Consider the following 20,093-nt stretch of genomic DNA (forward strand, 5'->3'; position numbering starts at 1 on the left):
TTGTCTATTTCTCACTTGGTCAATGATCAGGGAAATGAGACCTCAAGATTCAAGAATGTATTGAATCACATTAACTATTTAAAATTACAGACTTAACCAAGAAGTTGCATTGTAAAACTAACTCTGGAGTCCAGATGTTATGGTAGAAAACCCTGAAAATTGCTACCCTCAGATAATTCTTACTGTCCTGAATTCTCTTGGAGTAACAGTACAGGTGCACTGCTGCCCTTTTAAACAAAGTAAAACACCTGTTTTGTATTGACACACACACCGGAGCATTTTCTCCCTCCTGCTTCAATTCCCAGTTCAGAAGACTGTAATCCTAGACTTGGAGCACCATCTCAAATAAGTGAAAGCTGAGCAGATAATTTTGAACCTGATCCATCGTGGAAATTCGATCCAACTCTGAGAACACCGCCTAGGTTGTTCCTGAGCTGCAGTTGGGAGCCAGTGTGCTGGGGCTCCTGCCAGCACTCACTTTCTGCCCAATCAACAGATGCATTCTGGGATGCTTCTGCCCACAAGCAAAACTTGGGCTTGTTTTTCTTCACAGCTCTAATGCCTCAGAAAAAAAAAAAACAAAGCAAAACTCTGGCTTTGCAGTTTCCCTGCCGCCTTTAAATCTGTAAAGCTAAATGCCACACCCACAATAAAATAAGAATAAATGCTCTTTTCCCCTTTGAAAAATTACCAGTGGCTACGAGATCTTTAGCTAAACTTGTCTAAAAGTCCAGGCATTCTCTTTTGCTCTCTTTCTCACACACACACAGATTTTGAAACAAACACTCCTACTACAACTTAGTTTGATAGCTGCTTGCAAATCTAGCCTTGTTACTGAAGCGTGTATCTGCAGCTGGCTGGTGACTGTGGAAAATCAGTAAATATTTAAAGAGGTCTGCAATCAGGGAGCAAGGAAACATAGATTGATACTAGAACTTCCAAGTTTTAAGGCTGTCACCAGTCATGTAGTGCAGGCAAAGGGGGAAGAGACCAAAAATACACAGAAGGTCAGAACCGGCGAAAATCCCTGGATGTTTTCTCCCAGAGGGAGCTGCATTCGCAGGCAGTTTATGCCCAGAGCCTGGATGTATGTTACCATCTGGGACTCTCTCTGGGGCATTCTGAGCCTTGTTTCTATTTCCTTGACTGCATTTGTTTACTTCAAGGCTTACAAACTTGCTTCTTGTTATTTTAACTTCCAATCCTTACAGTGATAAAACACCCCAAGAGACAGCTTGGTTAACAGTGTCAAGAAGATCACTAGGATGTAGATTAAAATTAGGCAGGGTGGGGCTATAAAAGCATGGAGAATATTGAAAACTCATGTTCTTTTGTCATAATTAGAATAATACTACCACATTCTGGTATCTATATTTTATTTGTAAAATTATGAAACATTCAGTTAAATATTGGGAACTTAATAACTATGTACTTAATATAAAATTAAAGAATCTTAGACAACATATTACAAACTGAATTCTATAGAATTTTAGTGTTTGTGTATTATTAATGTGTGTTCCATGGGGAAAACAAACATTAGAAAATAATGAATTAGGTGTTTTAAATAGAAAGACTTAGCAACACATTATATTGGTACACATTATTAATCTTTGTTGTTTCTTATGCTTATCTGGCCACAGAACCGCACACAGGTGGTATAACTAGATTTTGCAAAACTTGGTTTGGGGTATATTCTGTAGAACACATTTAAGGAATGCTTATTTAAAGAAAAATGTGAAGTGAATTAAAAATGACTAAGTCTTGAATAAAGTCACTCAGAGCTGTCCCCATCCAAAACCGTGCGCTAGGCCATAAGCCCTATCCCAAGGAACTCACACATAAACTCACATTCAAGCTTGCTCTTTGAAGTGCAGGACGTTTGCACTTGCTGCTCTCTCTTCTCATAGCTCACCTCCCTGCTTCACGGGGGCCTCTCCACCAGTGGTGCCAATGTAGAGAAGTCTTCCCTTGTAACTTATCTTAAATGACAACCCATCGCTCCCTAACTCTGAATCTTGTTTAACATTTTTCAAAGCACTCAAAATAATTTTGCATGTGCATTCATTTATTAGTTTACTGTCTATCTACTCTACTGGAAGTTAGCCCTATGAGAGGCATGTCTCTTTTGTTCAACCTTGAATTTCCAGGTACTTAAACTGGCACCTGGCCTTTAGTAGGTGCTCAATAAATACAGAGTGGGACAAAAGAAGGTTTACAGTTCTGAGTATGCAAAACGCAGAGTTTATTCTTATATTATTATCTATTAATTATTATATTATTTTCCATACGAACAACTATAAACATACTTTTGTCCCACCCTGTATTTGCTGAAGGAATGGATAAATGAATGAATAAAAACAATTCCATAAGAATATCATAGAAAGGGTACAATTAAAAAGGTGGGGAATTTGGATTTAGGTTGCTAAGCAAGACTTTATCAAGAAGATGACAGGGAAGAGACTGATAGCTGTAGGAGGGGAGGAGGGGGGAGGGAATGGTGGATGGAAGGGGAAGGGACTAGTCAAAGAACATGTCTGAGTGACCCATGGGCATGGACAGCAGAGAGGGGGTGGGCTGTGGGCAAGAGAGGTGGGCTGGGTGGAGGGGGGCAAAAGGGTAAAAAGAAATTGGGACAACTGTAATAGAATAAACAACTAACTAACTAAATAAATAAATATAAAAGATGACATTTGAGCTTGGCTTAGAAAATGAGAAGATTTCTGTCATGGGGCAAATGGGGTACAGAGCCTAGGGTAAGAAAAAGGTGTAATTAAAAGCCCAGACATGGCCTGGAGAAGTAGCCTTGTGACAGGCAGGAAGAGAGACTGCCACAACCTCGGAGCTAGCAGCCTATCTGCCACACTTGGGAAGGAGAAGCTTCTAAAGCAATGATGCTCCTCAAACCAGGGTTCCACTCGTATCTTCAAGTCTTGCCTGTTCCATTTATGATTTTCTGATTCAATAGTTCATTCATTCATTCTATTTTCTATTACATGCCAGGTACATTTCAAGGTGCTATAGATTCAGCAGTGAGCAAAATATAAAAATCCTTGCATTCGTGGAACTTACAGTCTAATAGGGAAAGAATGTGATACTCTAATTACACTATCTGCTGTAATTATAGTGCATGGCAGAAAGTGTTCAGTACTGGTGGGAAAATGGAGCAAGGGAGATGAGTAGTATCAGGGCAAGGGCTGCATTTTCAAAATTTTTATTGAAGTATAATTAATACATAGAAAATACACATATCATTAACGCACCACTCCCCGAATTTTCATTCACTGAATAAACCCATGTAACTAGCATGCAGAACAAAAAAACGAACATTATCAACAACCCAGAAGCACTCCTATGCTCTTGTAGTAATTAACTCCCCTGCCAAAGGCAAGCATTACCCTGACTTCAAATAACAAGAGCTCAGTGTTGACTGCTTTTGTACTTTTATATAAATGGAATTGTTTGTTACGCATTCTTTTTTTATTAGGTGGCTTTCCCTTCAGCCTTATGTTTATGAGATTCATCCATGTAACTGCGTATGTGGTTGGAGATTGTTCATTCTGATTTCTGGGGTCTAATAGACCCCACTGTGCAGCTATACTATGATTTATCTTTCCAATTGCTGGTGGGCTTTAGGATGTTTTCTAGTTATTGGCTATGGGAACAAGTGACAAGGGAGTAGGAGAAGGAGACCCATATTTTTTTCCTGAGAGGTCTATCAAAGCTATCCTTCCTCCCTTCGGTTTCCATTGCCTTCCTTGATCTGGGTCCTCCTCTTTTCTCACGTGGACTACTAAACTGATTTTGGATGTGTACTCCATGTGTAGTCCTCCACACTGAAGTCAGGACATCCTTTCTCAAATTCCTATCTAATGACATCGTTCCCTTGTTAAAATCCCTGTGTTGTTCCCTACTGGACAAAGTCTAAGACCTTTAGCCTAAAAATCAAAGTCCTTCACCATTGGATTCCATTCCACCTTTTTATCTTTGGTTCAGGCTTGCATCTCTGTGAGACCTTTTCTCCATCTCATTTACCTAACGTGACAGTGCAAAATCAAACCCTTGCTAATATTATGTGGATTACCAGTCAATTCTTAACATTCTGATAGCCAGGTACAGCCTTTAATTTAGGACTGGTTTCACTGGGGAACACATGAAGAAAGCCACCTTTTTCTTAAATAAGATAACTTATTATTCTACTTATTTATCAACCTAGGAATGGAAGGAGAAACAACTACTGTATTTTGCTACATATAATGCACACATGTTTTTGCCCAAATTTTTGAGGGAAAAATAAGGATGCCCATTATACATGGGTAGTACTAATTCTGTATCTGCATGAATGTTTTTAACTCTTTTGTTTATGCTTATGCATTAAAAGTATAACTCTAGAAAGCAATAATGATACCCATATGCAAAATAATACCCTCGAATATGATCATCAGTTTTGTTGTACCAATTTCTTTGCACCTTGTATCTGTTCTTGTGTTTTGTAATAATTTGTTATATAAAATTTCTTGTACCATAATACATTAAAAAAGAAATGCTAAAATTCATTTATAATACAAAAAAGCCAAGTAACTAAATATAAATACATTTAAAATTGAATTAAAAAATTAAAATGAAAGATCTTTTTCCTGAAAGGTTGGGCCAAAAAACATAAGTATGCATTATATATAACAAAACATGGCGATGCTGATATTACCTTACAAGCAGAATCACAGCAGATCAGGCACATTAGCAACTTTGGGCTATAACTAGTCAAACAGGCTTCCTCTCAATAGAATTGGCACAATGACTAGAGAGTACAGACAGGGAGGTCCAAGCAGAAGGTCCAACATCTCTGTCAAGGAAAGTACTTGAAAAGAAGAAGCATCATAAAGAAGCCTTATAAAAACCCTGAAGTGGAAACGTGGGGAGAACTTTGCCATCTGGGTTATGGAGAGGCTACAAGGGCTGCCAAATGTACTTTAATGGTCATTGGTGGGAAACCTGGCTTCCCAAATAAAGGGAAAAGATGCCAGAACATATGCTGCACACAGATGGCAAAGTAATTTGCATTTACTATAAAAATTTTCCCATCAGAAGAAGACCAGAACCAGTAAGAGATCCCAGTTAATTTCCTTTGGTTAAAACAACAACTAAAACTAAGTAGACAATGGAATATTGGGTTGAATAATTCAACAAAGAAAATATTTTAGGGGCAACTATTATGTACAAGGCACTATGCTATGCTAAGTAATAACAGTGCTACACAGGTGATTAGGGCAGAGTGTTTTCTTCCAGGAACTCACAGTTGAAAGGAGGGAGTAGAAAGCCACATAATAAATATTGCTAATAGGAAGAAAGTTTAGAGAAAGCTTCCAGCAGAGGCACTCAAGGAAAGGATTCTGTAAGTGATTTTAGTAAGTAGGAGAGTCCCTTTTATGGACCTAAAATAAGACACAGATAAGCAGCCATGTTGGTCGGGTGAGTGGGGAGCCAGGGCCTGGGAGCTTGGGAGCACAGGTGAGAGTGGCACACTTGGAACCAGAGAGAATACTGGAAATCACGCCTTGCCTTGCATTAGCACAAGGGCTAAAGCCAAGGCAGACATTCACGACTGTATTGCTAATCAAGGGGCTAGGTAACAACAGAAATCAAACTGTGGGACCAGAACAGCATCCAAATAACCTAAGGGCTGGAAGTGCTCAGGTATCTGGCTGAGCAAGAGGGAGGTATGTCTGGAAGAATTTTGGAGGTAGAAGACAGGTGCTTGCAGCTGTTTTTCATGGGGCTGCACCGATATCCCAAGAGTTTTGAACATAAGGCTTATCTTCCATGGCATGGAGGTTGGTTATAAAAGCTCATTGCCTTGATTTTTCCCTTTCTGGGGCTCTGCCTGATGTGATTTCTGAATTTCACCCATCTTTGAGTATCAAGTGCCTCCCATCCTTTCTTTCCCTTTTCTTATGCATTTACTGAATATATATTATGTAACGGGCTTGGGAATTTCTATTAAAACATAAATACCCTAGGAGGGTTGAGACCTTAATCGTGGCCCACAGTGAGACCTCAATAAATATTTTTTGAATGAATGCATGAGACCATTACAAGGTAACATCTTAGAAAGTACTGTGACGACAAGCTAGGAAGGAGTAACAGGCAGGTAGCTAGGAGGATGGGTATGTATCTGACTGCTGAAAAAAGTGAATTAAGGGGAAAGACTTCTCTTGGTATGCTTGTCTGACTTTACAATTTTCTTTTTTTAGAGCTGACTCTGGCTCAGTTCTTTGGAGATGAATGATGTTAACAAAAAAAGCTGTTCAAGTCCTTGAAGATGAGTTTGTTTGTTTTCTTCATCCAGCTATAATGAGAGGGCTCTTGCTCCAGGTGAGGACAAGAGGGAGGACACAGAGAGGGATGACTCTCTGTGAATCAGGGGTGTGCCTGTGCCTGATGTGATTCTTTTGTTCCAGGAATTCTCTGTAGTCAGGACCACTACACTTGTGGTCATGGCAGTTCTGCCCACACAAGAGCGCCTGGTTGAAGGAGCAAGTGGGGGCTAAAAGATCCAGCCTTCACTTTGTTAAGCCTTATGCCCAGGGTGGAGGGGCAGGGTCTGGATATACCCTCAGGAAAAGAAAGCTTTTTCTGATTTTCTCAGAAGTGGTCCTGTCACTGGAGGTTTTCTGTTGGTCACATGAATGTCACAGGTCACCAATATTGAACAGTCATTTTTTGATAATCGGGTTCTATATTAACTTAGATCTAGCACAAAAATTCATTCTAGACCTGCAGATTGCAGAACTGCCTCACATGCTGGCACAAAGGGACTTGGGGGAGACGCTGATGCTTATACGCTGTGGAAAAGAGAATGGGGGTGGGGAGCAAGGATCCCTGGGTGAATCCCCGTCCCACCATCTCCTCCCTGTATGATAGGATGAGGGTCACCTCCCAACCTCCACTTCTTCATCTCTGAGGTAGAATAGAAGGTGTGGATTAGGGTCTGAGGTAGCTTCCAACCTCAGATTTCTACAATCCTCTTATAATTCCACCAACGATTAAGGCCTTTATTCACCCTTTCAACATTCCTTTCTTGCCATTAATGACTAGTTTCAAAAAAGATGTCCACCAACTTGCACATAAGTCCTTGGTATAAATAAGTTGGGGTCAAAGTTGTCCAGTTACACTGTGAAGATATATCGACAGAACTTGCCTTCTCAATTACTTTGGAAAATGAACTAAGGATTGAATGTGCTAATCCAAAGCTACCACTAAAGAGAGGAAACTAGAAAAGAATGTAGTATGTGCGGAAAGGCTCTTTTGGGTTGATTAAAAAATCTTTGATTCAGTCTAATTCTTAATTTGTGCACTGGGTCATGGAGGGGAGCAGAATCCAGTCAATGGAAAAAATATTTTGTCACTCAGATAACCAAGTTAAACAGAAAATACCCACCAGACGGGTAACGCTTCCTTGTAGAGCCCAGAAGATAAATCAAGACAGGAGCCGGTGACCTAAAGAACCATTTGGCTGCCAAACTGATGTAATGATGGGATTTTTTTCCCTCTAACATTTTGCTGCCCCCCTCTCTATTTTTCTCCCAGTCAGCAAACTTCTGCTTTTTTTCCTAATTTCTGTTATTGTTTTTGGTTTCGCCCTCAGCTTTCTCTTTTCCTAGGTCTTACTTCTGAACGAAAGGCTGTTAAACCACAGAAGTTACTTTTGAAAGAGCTGAAGTATTTCCTTCTTTTTCTCCTGTCCTTTGCTCACCTCTGCCATGCCAGCAGGCAGTCCTGCTTGGTGAGAGAGGCGGGTTTGGGAAGGGGCGCGGGGAGGAGAGGGCAGGCAGGGAGGCAGGACGGAGGGGTCTGCTCAGCCCAGGTGAGGCAGAGGCAGAACTAATGAGAAGCACATGCCGACAACCATTTTAAAGGCTGGCTTGAGCCAAGGGAAGTGATGAATTGCAAGAATGTGTTGTGTTCATAGCTGGGGAGCTGGCAGAAATAGCCTAGCTAGAGGACTAGGATGAAAATTGTTTTTTACGATCTAAGACTTAAAAATACATTTCTCTTTGTCAGCAAAATGTTCTAATTTTGAAACTATGAACGGTAGACTACCTCTGTCAGAATGCTGCATTATTTTTTCACCTCCAATTTTGTAAGATACACCTTACCTTCAAATTATGAGACTAATACCTCTAAAAAATAGGCTTACATGATAGCATGGCTGAGTTACTTAGAGTATTTTCACACGCAGGAAAATCTCAACCCCTTGATGGCACAAGTCAAGCCCCATTCACACTGCGGGATCTGCGGCGGACCGGCAGAATCTGAGCACAAGTCTGGGATGACTTGCTCCTTCTTTTCCTTTTCCTTCTTCCTTCTCTCACTCCCACAGTTGTTTCTTCTCTGCCTTCCTCCCACAATCATTTGTTAAGGATCTTCTAAGTGCCAGAGGCTGTTCAGGGGACAATAGGATGGAGAAATGGAATCTAGATCATCACCTCCCACATCTGTGTCCTTCCAATGGCCAGGGTGATTAGAGAGGTTCTACTTCAGAACCTCTCTTTAAATAGTAAGTTCCCAGAATTAGAGCCCCTGCTTTCCAACAACAAATTTTTTAGGTTTTACTCTTGAGAAAGACCTTAGCTCAAGCCCAGGTAAGAACCTTACAATAGGAAGGGGAACGTTTGAAGTTGAAGCTCTCAGCAGATACATACCTGTTTGCCTTTGGACCCTTCTTGCTCCCTCTTCACATCTCTGCCTCCTAGTTTACCGTGCTGCCCCTGGCTCTGCAGTTCTTAGCTAAGTGACAGCAGTATAGTGTCCATGGAGTTACTGTTCACTCCTGTTTTTCCGGGTGCCTGGCATAGAGCTGGCACTTCATAGCTAATCATAGCTGTTAAATGAATAATGAATGCTTTCCCCCCAAATGCCACTGTTCATAATTTCCTTCAAGTCTCTTGCTACTCAATCCAAACCCAAGCAGTTTTTCCTCAAATCCTGGTTTTGGCATTTTATAATAAGAAATCTTGGGCAAATTCACCTCATTCTCTGAGCCTCAGTTTCCCCACCTTTCAATGGGTCTGAACTTTAATTAATTTAACATACTTTACAGGTATGCTTTGAGGATTGCCTCAATAATTGATAACTTAAATAAAATGCCTCACCTACTTCAAGGCATATAGTGAGCATTCAATAGATACCGATTAACTTCTCTTCCATTCATTCCTTCTGATAATCTCTATCAAGTGTTAGAAAAAATTAGTTAAAAGAAGTCATGCTAAGGTATGAATGAGGAATGGCTTTAGTCTTCCTAGTCTGTAGTAGAAAATATGGAAGTGGTCAGTGGGATAGTTTTGAGAATCTGGGGCCTTTCAGGGAGGGTTTCTCCCTGCTGTGGGCCACCTCCCTTCTCCACGTTCTGCTTGCTGCTGGTGCATGCCCGAGTGACTCCAGCCTTCCCGACTAGGTGTCATAATGAGGCCCCCACTTTCCAAAAGTTGCTAACACTCACATACACTGCAATTAATATTATTTAAACTTTCTTTAATGGGTGGGCAAGTTAATAGACAACAAAGAAATCTGGTAATAAGAATGTATAAGAATTAAAACATATTATAAAATTACATGACTAAAGAAAACAAAGTAGATTCATTTTCACTCCATTTTCCTTTGATGCCCCCAATTAATCAAGTTTAGGAAGATAAAACTGTTCTGATGAATCCATCTTGTATCTCCTATAAAACCGATGTTTTGTATACTTGAATTTAATTCAGACAGGAAGAAAATTATTTTAAATTAAAATAGTTTAAAATAAATATAGGTCATTTTACTTGTGCAAATATTTTTCTAAAACAGTGTCTTAAGAGAAGAAGAAAATAGAGTGAATTATAAAATTTTATTACATTTAACTTTATTGAAAAGTTATATGATTATGTTTCTTCAAATTTCTTAAAGAAACAGTTATTTTATTGGACAGAGCCAGTCTTTCTTTTCTCTTTTTCTCCTTCTCTTAGATTGGCATGCCCAATGAGAAAGCACCCCTTTATGGGTTCAAAATGCTGACATGTCTTTATTTCTCCTCACTCCCCATGCAGGTTTAAAAATTTACTTGACAATTAAACTGCCCAATAGAATTTTTCTTACCAATTATAAGTTGTTTCATTGCACAGATCTGTGAATTAATCAGATCAATGTATAAACATGCTAGCCGTAGTGAAAGAATTTAGTTTAATTTTTCTTTTTGGCAGGAATACATGTTCAAGTACATTATAAGTAGACAAAACACGTAGCTGAAATATTTTGGAAAAACTATTAAACTTGCCACTGTAATCTCTCAAATAAAATTATTCAATTTGAAACTTGTTCTTCTGTTACTTAGCATGTCTTCAAGATAGATAGTGAGTTCTTTAAAAGAACTCTGGTAGAACTAGCTGCAGAGTGGCGACTTCAGACTCTGCCTGCTATGTTCTACTTTCCTTTACTCTCCTTTGTACTTTGCGTCTTTTTTGAGCATTTGTATTATGAGCTCCATTCTAGATTGGGTAATTATATAAAATAGAGAAAAGAAATTCAAATAAAACAAGGGTTTCCCTTTGTCTCACACATATTTTCATCTAAACTTAATCTCTTTCCTATTTCAATAAAGTCCTTGAACTTCCTTTTCTTTTTTTGATAAAAGGAGGTAAAAGTAATTTTTGAAAGCAATGTGAAATCTATTCCCACTGCATTTCCAGACTGGCTTCATGGAAAGAATGCATAATTTATAAGCATCTCCCTGAAGATATCCAGAGTGTGTGACATTGGGGTCTGGACTGACAGTATACTTGCCCTAACTTGGCTCTGCCACGTACAACTGAGTGACCTTGGGCAAGTCCTGTAACCTCTCTGAGCACTGGTTTCTGCTGAGATGCTTAAACAAGAGAGTATAAGTAAAGTCCACGTATAGTCTCTGTCAGACAATACCAATACATAAATTTGACTATCATTATCCTTTGGGCATGGAAATAAATGGAATACCTAAACCTTTATCTTTTTAAAAGACAACACCCAATTGTTAGAAGGTAAGAAACCACACAAATTTTTAAATTTAATTATTTATTCTCACCCAAGGATATTTTTATTGATTTGAGAGAAAGAGAGAGAGAGATAGACAGAAACATTGATCAGTTGCCTCCTAGACACACCCCGACAGGACTGGGGATCTAACTCATAACACAGACATGTGCCCTGACTGGAATCAAACCTGCAACCGAGTACTTCATCCTTTCACTAAGGCAAATTGACACTAAATTCTACCACGTCGTGGCTGCTTAAAAAGTGAAATAGTCTTAGAGTTTAGCAGTTCTCATTGGTCAAAAAAATCTCCTTACCTACTTATAAAGATGGTTATCATCACTAATAATTTAAATCAAGGGAGTCAGGACTTCTCTTGCTTCCCACTTAGGTTGATGTGATGTCATTCACATCATGCCCACTTTCTACACTGTAGGCTACCTTAGATTTCCACTATGGTCTGTTCAACTCTTTACCTCGTTGATCTCATTTTACCCTGTGAGGAACTCTGCAAGAAGGGCAAAACTCAAAGATCCTCAGTGGTGTGATTCCTGGGCTGGGATAATCTTTTAAGATTACACAAGCCCAGGGAAACTGAAATCTATTGTGTATTTATTAAAGTGAGTGTGTATTTTAGAGAGCTACTGATGCTTGGGCTTTGAAGGATGAGGCTGGGGCTGGGGGCACAATGTGAAGAAAGGCCAGCGTGGTGTCAAGGGTCACTGAGCTTGACTTGGTTGTGGAGGGAAGGCTCAGAATAGTGGATGGTGCCAAGCTTATATTATTCCACTTTGTAAAATATTTGTGGCAGGTATGAGGTGTAAGAGTGAGTTCTTCACAGGGACATTGGCTAGGTTTCTCAGGCTAAGTTTTAAGTAACTGTTTAGGTGGTGTGGGCAAAGAGTTAATAAAGCTCTTTTTCTTTTTGCATGGGAATCTGACCTTTGGTTAACTTCTTAGCTCGGTTTCCCTGGAAACAGATAAAGATGGTATGTGTCAACTATGTTACTAGGCAACATTGCATATGGTAAAAATGACCCTCAGTGGTAGGCTGCATCCGGGCTCGAAGAGCTACAAATGAACTGTAAATACCTGATGGAAATGCCATTCTTTGGACTCCCTGTGTGTAGCAATTCTTGTAACTAGAATGTCCCTCGAGAGGACCCTGCAAGCTATGTGTTTGGAGTTGTTATAAGAGTTATTGACTGCTGTGAGATATGAGAATTTTAAGCAAAGGCAGTTCCTTCACCTGCCCAATATGGATTCCATCATCTTGCACCTGAGCCGGTAGGGCTCTAATTACAGAAGAATGTCTGATGCTGCTCTGCAGTTGGAGCCGGCAAGCCACAGTTCCTGTCCTATATCCTGAGTAGACTGACATCAAATGTTGTGTGCAGGAATCTTCCGAGTCTAAACGTCCAGGTGAACCTAAGAAACTGCCTGTTGGGTGTTACAAGTTGGTTTGGTGTCATAGTGATTTCCTTTGGGTAATGTGAGGTATGACTTCCTGGGGAGGGATCTGGAAAGAGTTAGGTCTTTCACAGTGCCTTTATCCACATAAACTCAAATTCATCCATCCAGCCCACGCCAGTCAACCAAATTTATTCAGAATCTGAAATGTACTACACATTGTGCTAGATTCAAAGAATATTTAAGATCCTTTCTCTCAATTAACTCTCATATCTTGTGGAAAGTAAGAGGTATATATTGATTATTAGCAATAATAGTTATATCAGTGGCCAGGATTTATTAAATACCACATACTGTGTTAAGCACTTTATAAGCATTATCTTATTTAATCTTGAACAAGAATTCTGTGAAGTAGCATTACTACACATATGTTGTAGATGGTGAAACTAAGGCACAGAGAGGCCGCTTTGAAGTTCCATTTCTAGTCCAGCATTTTGACCCAGGCAGCCTGACTCCAGTCCTGGTCCTTCGCCGGGACGTTGTCTGATGCTGCGCACACCTTAACAGTTGTTCTCACCAAGCACTTCCTTCAACAATTCTCCTGGCTCTTCATCTCTTAAAATGTTTGAATGCCCCCCAGTTAAAATTTATTTCAGGGAATAAGCAACTATTCTGGAGGCATTAGGATAACCAGGGAGATAGGTAAAGGACAGAAAAAGGGCTAAGTTTACCAGGATCTAATTGTTTATCAGGACTTCCCCAGAGAAGGCTTAAGCTACTCTCTGACCCAACCTGACTAGCCTCTTACTCCAGTTCTAAAGGGCTGGCTCACACTTAGGCAAAAAACAAGTACCGTGCCATTTTCTGTCTTCAGTGACTCCCTTTATGAGCAAGATCACGAGATAAGATAAAACAATGGATCTAAAGCGATGGGCACTGAGTCTGTCATGTTGCAAGTACGCTATACACCACAGCTGGTAGTATTCTCACTCCCCATGTTGCCTGCAAACTGCTGATGAATGAAAAGGCCGACATCTCGGTGGCATGAGCACCTAATATCCTCTTTAATCACATATGTTCCTGTGTGTTTGTTGGGAACATTCACTAAAGGCTTATTGGGTGAGCTGTGGAGTATCAGAGAAAATACAGAGGGCCAGGTCTATCGGTAGGCTCATGACAGACACATTTAGGAACACAGACTAGATTTGAAAGTGTTTCATGAGCCCTTACAAAGAGGCACCCACCACATAGAAATTGTCGGCTCTCCAGTTCTCCTCCAGAAAGGGGCTGGGTTAGTCTCTGGAAGATGTTAGCCATTGTTAATACTTACTCAACTAAATTCACATAGGAATAAATAAGGTAATAAGGGGTCTCTTTCCTCTTTGCCACACCCCAATGCCTTGGATTTAACCATTCCATGCTGCTCCGTCCCAGACTTCACTAAATATGGCCCTGACCGGCAGTCAGCCCGCCTCTACACTGGGGTACCTTGATGCTGAACTGTGATTCCTTTCTGTGCACCAGAGACTGTCTCATCTTGTGTCTGGGGTCCTTTTGTGAGTTTCCTTCGACCCCTAAAAAAACAGGGAAATTCACTCCGCATTCTAATTCTGGAGATGCTCGGGTCTCTCTGAAGGGTCAGTACCTGTTCAAGAGTTCTTTAGCTGTGGGTTAGGCTGTGAAACATTGAGATGCCTGTAGCTGGTTTCCCACATACTCCCCCACCCCCACCCCACCCCACCCTGGGGTGAAGCCTGGAGCCAAAAATAGTCCAAGACAAAAGATCTCAGAAGAAGGTCCCACCTCAGGCGATGAGGCTGGACTAGCCTGGAAGTCTGGGGCGAGCCTCTGTGTTTGGACCGAATGGGGAACAGACCAGAATCCCAGTCAGTTCTCTCCTCCAGTCCTTCACCAAAGGCTGACTGAGCAGCTACGGGGCTAAGTTTTGGGATCAAATAGTTGACAAAACAAGGTGCCTTCTCTCGCAAAATTCAAAGTCATTTACTGCTCATGTAAAATAGAACACGTTTATGAGTTTCTAAGGAAAATGAAAAAAAATTCTCAAACTGTAACAGAAGAAATGTTCACTACTTCTTCTGGCCGGGAGATCTAAAATGTCTGACTCAATGATGGAAAACACCATCAACTGCCACCAGAGCCTTCCCATAAGAGAATTCTGTGCAGAGTGATCTTGATTATCTCAGAAATCCCAGACAGAAATGGAAGCAATATAAATAAACATAAAAGAAAATAGAGGTGCTGTAACACAACTATAAATTGCTCTTCTCCCCGACTTCTTCCAATCATCCAGGGCAAAAGAGGGAAGTTGGTTTTTGTGGCAGAGAATAGACCAACAGCTGTTCTATATCCTGCCAAGAGGAGAGAGACTTATTATAAATAATAGCCAACAATACGTCCTTTGGGACTGAAGACAGCCAGTTTGGGGGGGAGTGTGGAGGGGAGAGGGAGGTTTAATGGAATGGAGGGGGGTGAGCAACACAGCAGAGGATGAATTAGGAGAAAACCCTATCAAATTTTCCTGTGTACTTATATTTCTGTTACCTCATTAGGGTGATTACATAATGCTACTCCTTTTATAAACTAAAAGAGAAATAAGGGACAACACTCTCATTAGCAGTGGCTGATACGAGACATGAACATACCAGTAAGTCATGTGGATGAACAATTAATGTTTGGGAACATCTTTTCTTTCTCTCTTCATCTGTTTGGTATTTTGCCTGCCCCTTCCCTTGTTTTAGCCATATATGTGTATCTGTGACTCAGAAATGGAGATGGGCCTCACAACTTGGGTGCCCTGATTTTGAGAGCTTTTCATGTAAGAAATCCATGGAGTTTGTTTTATATTCCATTGGAAGAAAAAAATGGACAATCTTTCTAAAAAAACTCTTTTTCTTTTATTGATTCCAGAGAGAGGGGAAGTGAGGGAGGAAAAGAGGGAGAAAAACATCGATGCAAGAGAGAAACATTGATTGGTTGCCTCTTGCACGTATCCCGACTGGGGACCAAACCTGCAACCCAGGCATGTGCTCAGAATCAAACCTCTGACCTTTTGGTTTGCAGGACAATGCCCAACCCACTGACTCACTCCTGCCAGAGCAAAAAAAATCAACAGTCTGAGAGCACTGCATGGCTGTCTGCTTTTCCTCTCTACCAACTTCCCACAGGGCTTCCTAGCAAGATACAGATGGGAGTTGTGAAATTTCTCACTTTTGAAGATATTTTTCTACTTGTGGAGAAACACCATTCTTTCACAGACTCTTACTTGTCAGTGTCCTGATTCCAAGCTGCAACTCTAGATGGGAGTATTTTGGGGGGTTCTGTTTATGAATATACTATTCATTTGTATCTCAATTTTTAAATAGCTCACTAGGAACTATAAAATTCATAAAGTGATATTTAACAAAATAGGAAACTGAGTCCCCAAATGTGAAACAACCTGCTCAGGTAGTCAGAAGAACAGCCCAGGCTGGGACCAGCACCAACAGGAGTAATATGGAATTTGACTATAATACATAATTTCTAAAGGAGTTTGGGTAATTTAAGGAGTGTCTGCTTTACTCACGAGCTCTTCTAATGAGGGAGTAGTGTGAGGGGTGTTCACTAGAAATCAATCCTTTTATAAAGGGTCTCTCAGAGAAAGAATTAGCTGTTCAGCCTGTATTTATGTCTTACACGTGGTTTCAATTTGATATACTTGCCCCTTATTCCTACATAACCCTATTTCATCTCTGTCTCTCTCTTTCCATTTTCTCTTATATTAACTCTGGTTTTAATTTTTGGGGCTCTCAAATGCATTCTTGCAAAGTTATCCTTTCACTCAAGACAAGCACTTACTTTGAGTTTGTTCTCTTGGTTGCAAACTAGATGTAGAGTTTGGGGCATCTGGCACTGCGCATGAACAGGAAGGGACATCTGTATTCAGAGTAGAAAAAATTAAATTTAAACATTTAGACTGCAGACAGCAAGTTAGGGACACTGTACTCTACCTGGGGCCTGGGAAGTACTGGTTACATAAATTAGCAATCAGTCTATTTGTTAAGGTACACTGTTCCATATGTTTTCCATTTATACTACTTTCAGTTACAATACTTTAACTACCCACCAGGTGGCATCTGCTTCAAAACTCTCATAAATTCCATTTAGATTTCAGGACAAACAGGATACTGATACATTGAAGCCTCTCATAATTGACTTCTACATTTAATACCCAGAAATTGGTTGTTAGAAGCTATGTAAGGGTAAACAATTCATTCCCTTTTGGGGGATAAGAGTCATTCTTTTCTCTTTCTAAGCTGGCAGAAGCAGCATGGATACCTAGAAAATCCTCAGTCATTTTAAAGGAAACATAATCAGAATTAAACCCAGAAGCTCTCTTTCTTTGTAAAAAATCTATTATGATAGTTACTTTCAACAATAACTAAGAGCTGGATATTAAGGGCAGTTCAGAAAACAAAGCTAACCTCAAATCTCTTCTAAGGGAGAGGGAAGGAAAAAAGAGAGGCAGCTCCTACAAGGAGTAAGGGGTGAATGAATACACAAAGCTTTATGGATAGTTACCATATAGAGCATTTTTCCTCTTTACTTGGTATGAAGAAATGGGTGTGATTGAATGACTTCTAACATTTAATGACACCTTTGCTCCAGTGCTTTGTAAAGCTCACACATGAATACACTGATCCATTTCCCCGTGATCCTAGGGGCCCCATTCTTTTGTGTCGCACACAAGAAAAAAGGAGAGAGAGGGACAGAGAGAGACAAAGAAACAGCCAATGCAACCAGGCTCCAAACATGATTTAAACAACCAACTTAGTAAACATCAATCTTAGGATGCATTATGTGAAATGGAGCCATCCTCCAAAAGAAATGTTGGCTACATTTAAAAGATCACTTTGTCTAAAGAAAATGCCAAGCTGAATTTCCAAGCAGTAACTCATCTTTCTACAAGAAACTGACAAGACAAAAGCAACAATGTGAAAAGGTGTAAAGAGTGGCTCATCTGAAAAAAAAAATAGTGTTATAAAGCTGTTACTTTTTTTTAAGGGTCCATTTCTCTTGTCCTTTATTATTTGTTAGGAATCAATGTGGCTATGAAGAGCAATGGGTTAGAATCAAAATACTTGTGTGACTTGCTGTGCTACTTTGTGTCAATTTCGTCACCTCCCTGGACCCCAGTTTCCATCTATGTAACATTAGAGGATGGGACTAAATGACTTTTAGGTTTACTTTCAGCTTATATTTGTTCCAACAGGGCATCCTTGCAGCCACAGAGCAGCCTTTTAAGACGCAAGCGTGAGTGTGAGTCATAAGGAAGGACAGGGGGGAGCTCGGAGAGTGGTAGGGTCTGGAACTACTTTGCCAAAACTGAGCCATTGGAAAGGTATGCAGTAAGGAAGCATTTCAAAACCCTTTGAATTGCACCCCCCCCCCCCCCCCCGCTTAATTCGATGGCTGTTTTCTGAGGGACAAAAAAAAAAAGAAGAAACCCAAGTTTGGAAGTAAAGTCTAAGAAATGAATCTGTTTTGTTCTCACTTTTAGCTAAAAAATAAGGTGCCTTTTGACTATTCGATTCTTTAGGTGTAGCATCATGCATGTCTGCAAATCTCTGAAAGTTTGAAATTTTAAAATGCCTGACATCTCCTCCTGCCTCAGCCACAGTTAATACACACAATGGATTCTTCAGAAATGCAGAGTTAGAACATTTGAAGCAGTTGAATACTGACTGAATACTGATTTACATGAAAGCTGAAAGTGTACAGTATCAATAAAATGTATCTTTGACATCTTGGCTTCCAAAGGAACACACTTCCTTTGTTCATTCACAAATCTACTCTATTTCCACCTCGGATTTAATTATCTTCCTGCTTCTTATTTGCATACATGTAGGCTACCATTCACAATATGCCATGCCCTACATGTGGGAGTCACAAATCTTTTCACATATTAAAAAAAATGGACCAGCCATTTTTACTGCATAGTATGTGCTTTTGACAAAGCCAAAAGGATGCCAACTGCATCCCAAGAATACCAGAAGAATACCAGTGTCCTTGAACTAAAATTTGCTGTTTGGTGTATCAATCCACATCACAAGTCTCAGTTGAGACTTTCAACTATGTGTCAGATGCATAAAAGAATTGATTTAAAAAATAAAATCATAGGCTGTTGGAATTGGAGGAGGCTTTATTAAAATAATCTAGTCCAATTCATTTTACAGATGAGGGACATGAAGCCCAGAGATGTAGAAGGTTTGCCTCAAATCACCTGGGTGGAGAACAGCAGAAGTGAGACCGGGGTTTGAATTTTTTTTAATCTACGCATCCATATCAGTTACATATCCATGATTATCATGCTTTCCAGCATCTATCCATCTCCTCATCCAAAACCAAATAACCTCTGAATGGCAGGTCTTGCTGTAGACCTGCTAAACAAGATAAAATATCCCTGTCCCTCAAGAAGCAGTATAAAACAGTATAGTTTAGCCTGCTCTTCAATAATCTTTTGGGAGGAAAAAGCTAGCTTAATAGTTGTTTAAAAATAACATCATTAACAAATGTTACACTTTCTTTATTCTCTAAATACAGCAGCGCTTCATTTTTTTGGCTTTGGCAGAGAACGAGGTATTCCATGTTAGTAGAGTCTGCAGACCTCTGAAGTCAAAACTTGGAACAGAAATCTTTCTTAAATACACTTCCTTAAATTGTATTTCATATTTTCCCGCCTTTAAAAACAAAGAATAGTGCAGATGACTTAACTTTTCTTTTCTGTAAACCATGACTCAGAGTGATCTCTTAGCAAAAGACATTATCATACTGGACAGTGATGCTGTTCTGTACCTAATTTTCCAGGTCCCTCTTTTAATATTAGGCAATTAATACTTTTCACTGCAAATTATCCTTACTTCTAGTAGCTCTTTCATACTCCCTTTTAACTTGCAGGGCCAGGAATCTTTTCAGGAAATTCATTAAAAATTATATCTTAAATCTGTGTCAGTCCTACTTGAAGTAAGACTTCAAGTAAGTGTCTGAGGTGTAGTATACATTCCTTTAATGGCTAGATTTGATGACCAGAATTACACATTTTTTTCCTGATTATTTCTAAGCTTAAAATGACATAGGAAGTACTGGGGATTCTGTGTGTTCTGGGCCAGCTGGCCAACCCTGCAGTTGGCCTCAGAGCAGAACCTTTCACCTAATCCCCGGAGCAGAAAGCAATGGTAAGGCTGTGTAAGTCCAAGCAGTTTCCAACAGCAGCGAGATTGCCTCTTTGAGGTACCTGGTTTCAGCAGAACCCAGTTCTTTCTATTGCAGTTACAGAAGCCGTGAGAACTATGCCCAGCCACCCCACTGTGTTGGAGTCCAACAGTCCCAGCCCCCACTCACAGTGTGACCTACTGTCGAGTGCTGCGTCGAGCTCTTTACAAAATGGGATTCCTGCGTTCCGTACAACTCTGTGAAGTAGACAACACTACGTCACTCCCAGAGGAGCCCAAGGCGCATGGACTTTGGGCAGTTGATCTAGGGTAAGCTAGCTAGTGGGGAATTGGGACTTTTGACTCTTTGTCATTGACATTCACATGCCCAAGGTAATGACTGCAAAACTATGACTGAAATAGATGATGAAATTGCTT

General features: G+C 40.1%; 1 protein-coding gene across 2 annotated transcripts in view; it reads right to left on the reverse strand.

The window, feature by feature from the left end:
- Positions 1-20,093, reverse strand: part of MAML2 (mastermind like transcriptional coactivator 2) — a 347,162-nt gene that overhangs the window by 52,141 nt on the left and 274,928 nt on the right. The window contains exon 3 of one of the 2 annotated variants that reach the window (XM_036028659.1): positions 16,303-16,380. The exons of the other annotated variant lie outside the window; for it this stretch is intronic. Coding sequence (XP_035884552.1) covers positions 16,303-16,380 — 78 coding nt within the window. The remainder of the gene's footprint in view (positions 1-16,302; positions 16,381-20,093) is intronic. 2 annotated transcript variants of the gene reach the window in all.

The sequence above is a fragment of the Phyllostomus discolor genome, chromosome 6 (genome assembly GCF_004126475.2).
Source record: "Phyllostomus discolor isolate MPI-MPIP mPhyDis1 chromosome 6, mPhyDis1.pri.v3, whole genome shotgun sequence".
Lineage (NCBI taxonomy): Eukaryota > Metazoa > Chordata > Mammalia > Chiroptera > Phyllostomidae > Phyllostomus > Phyllostomus discolor.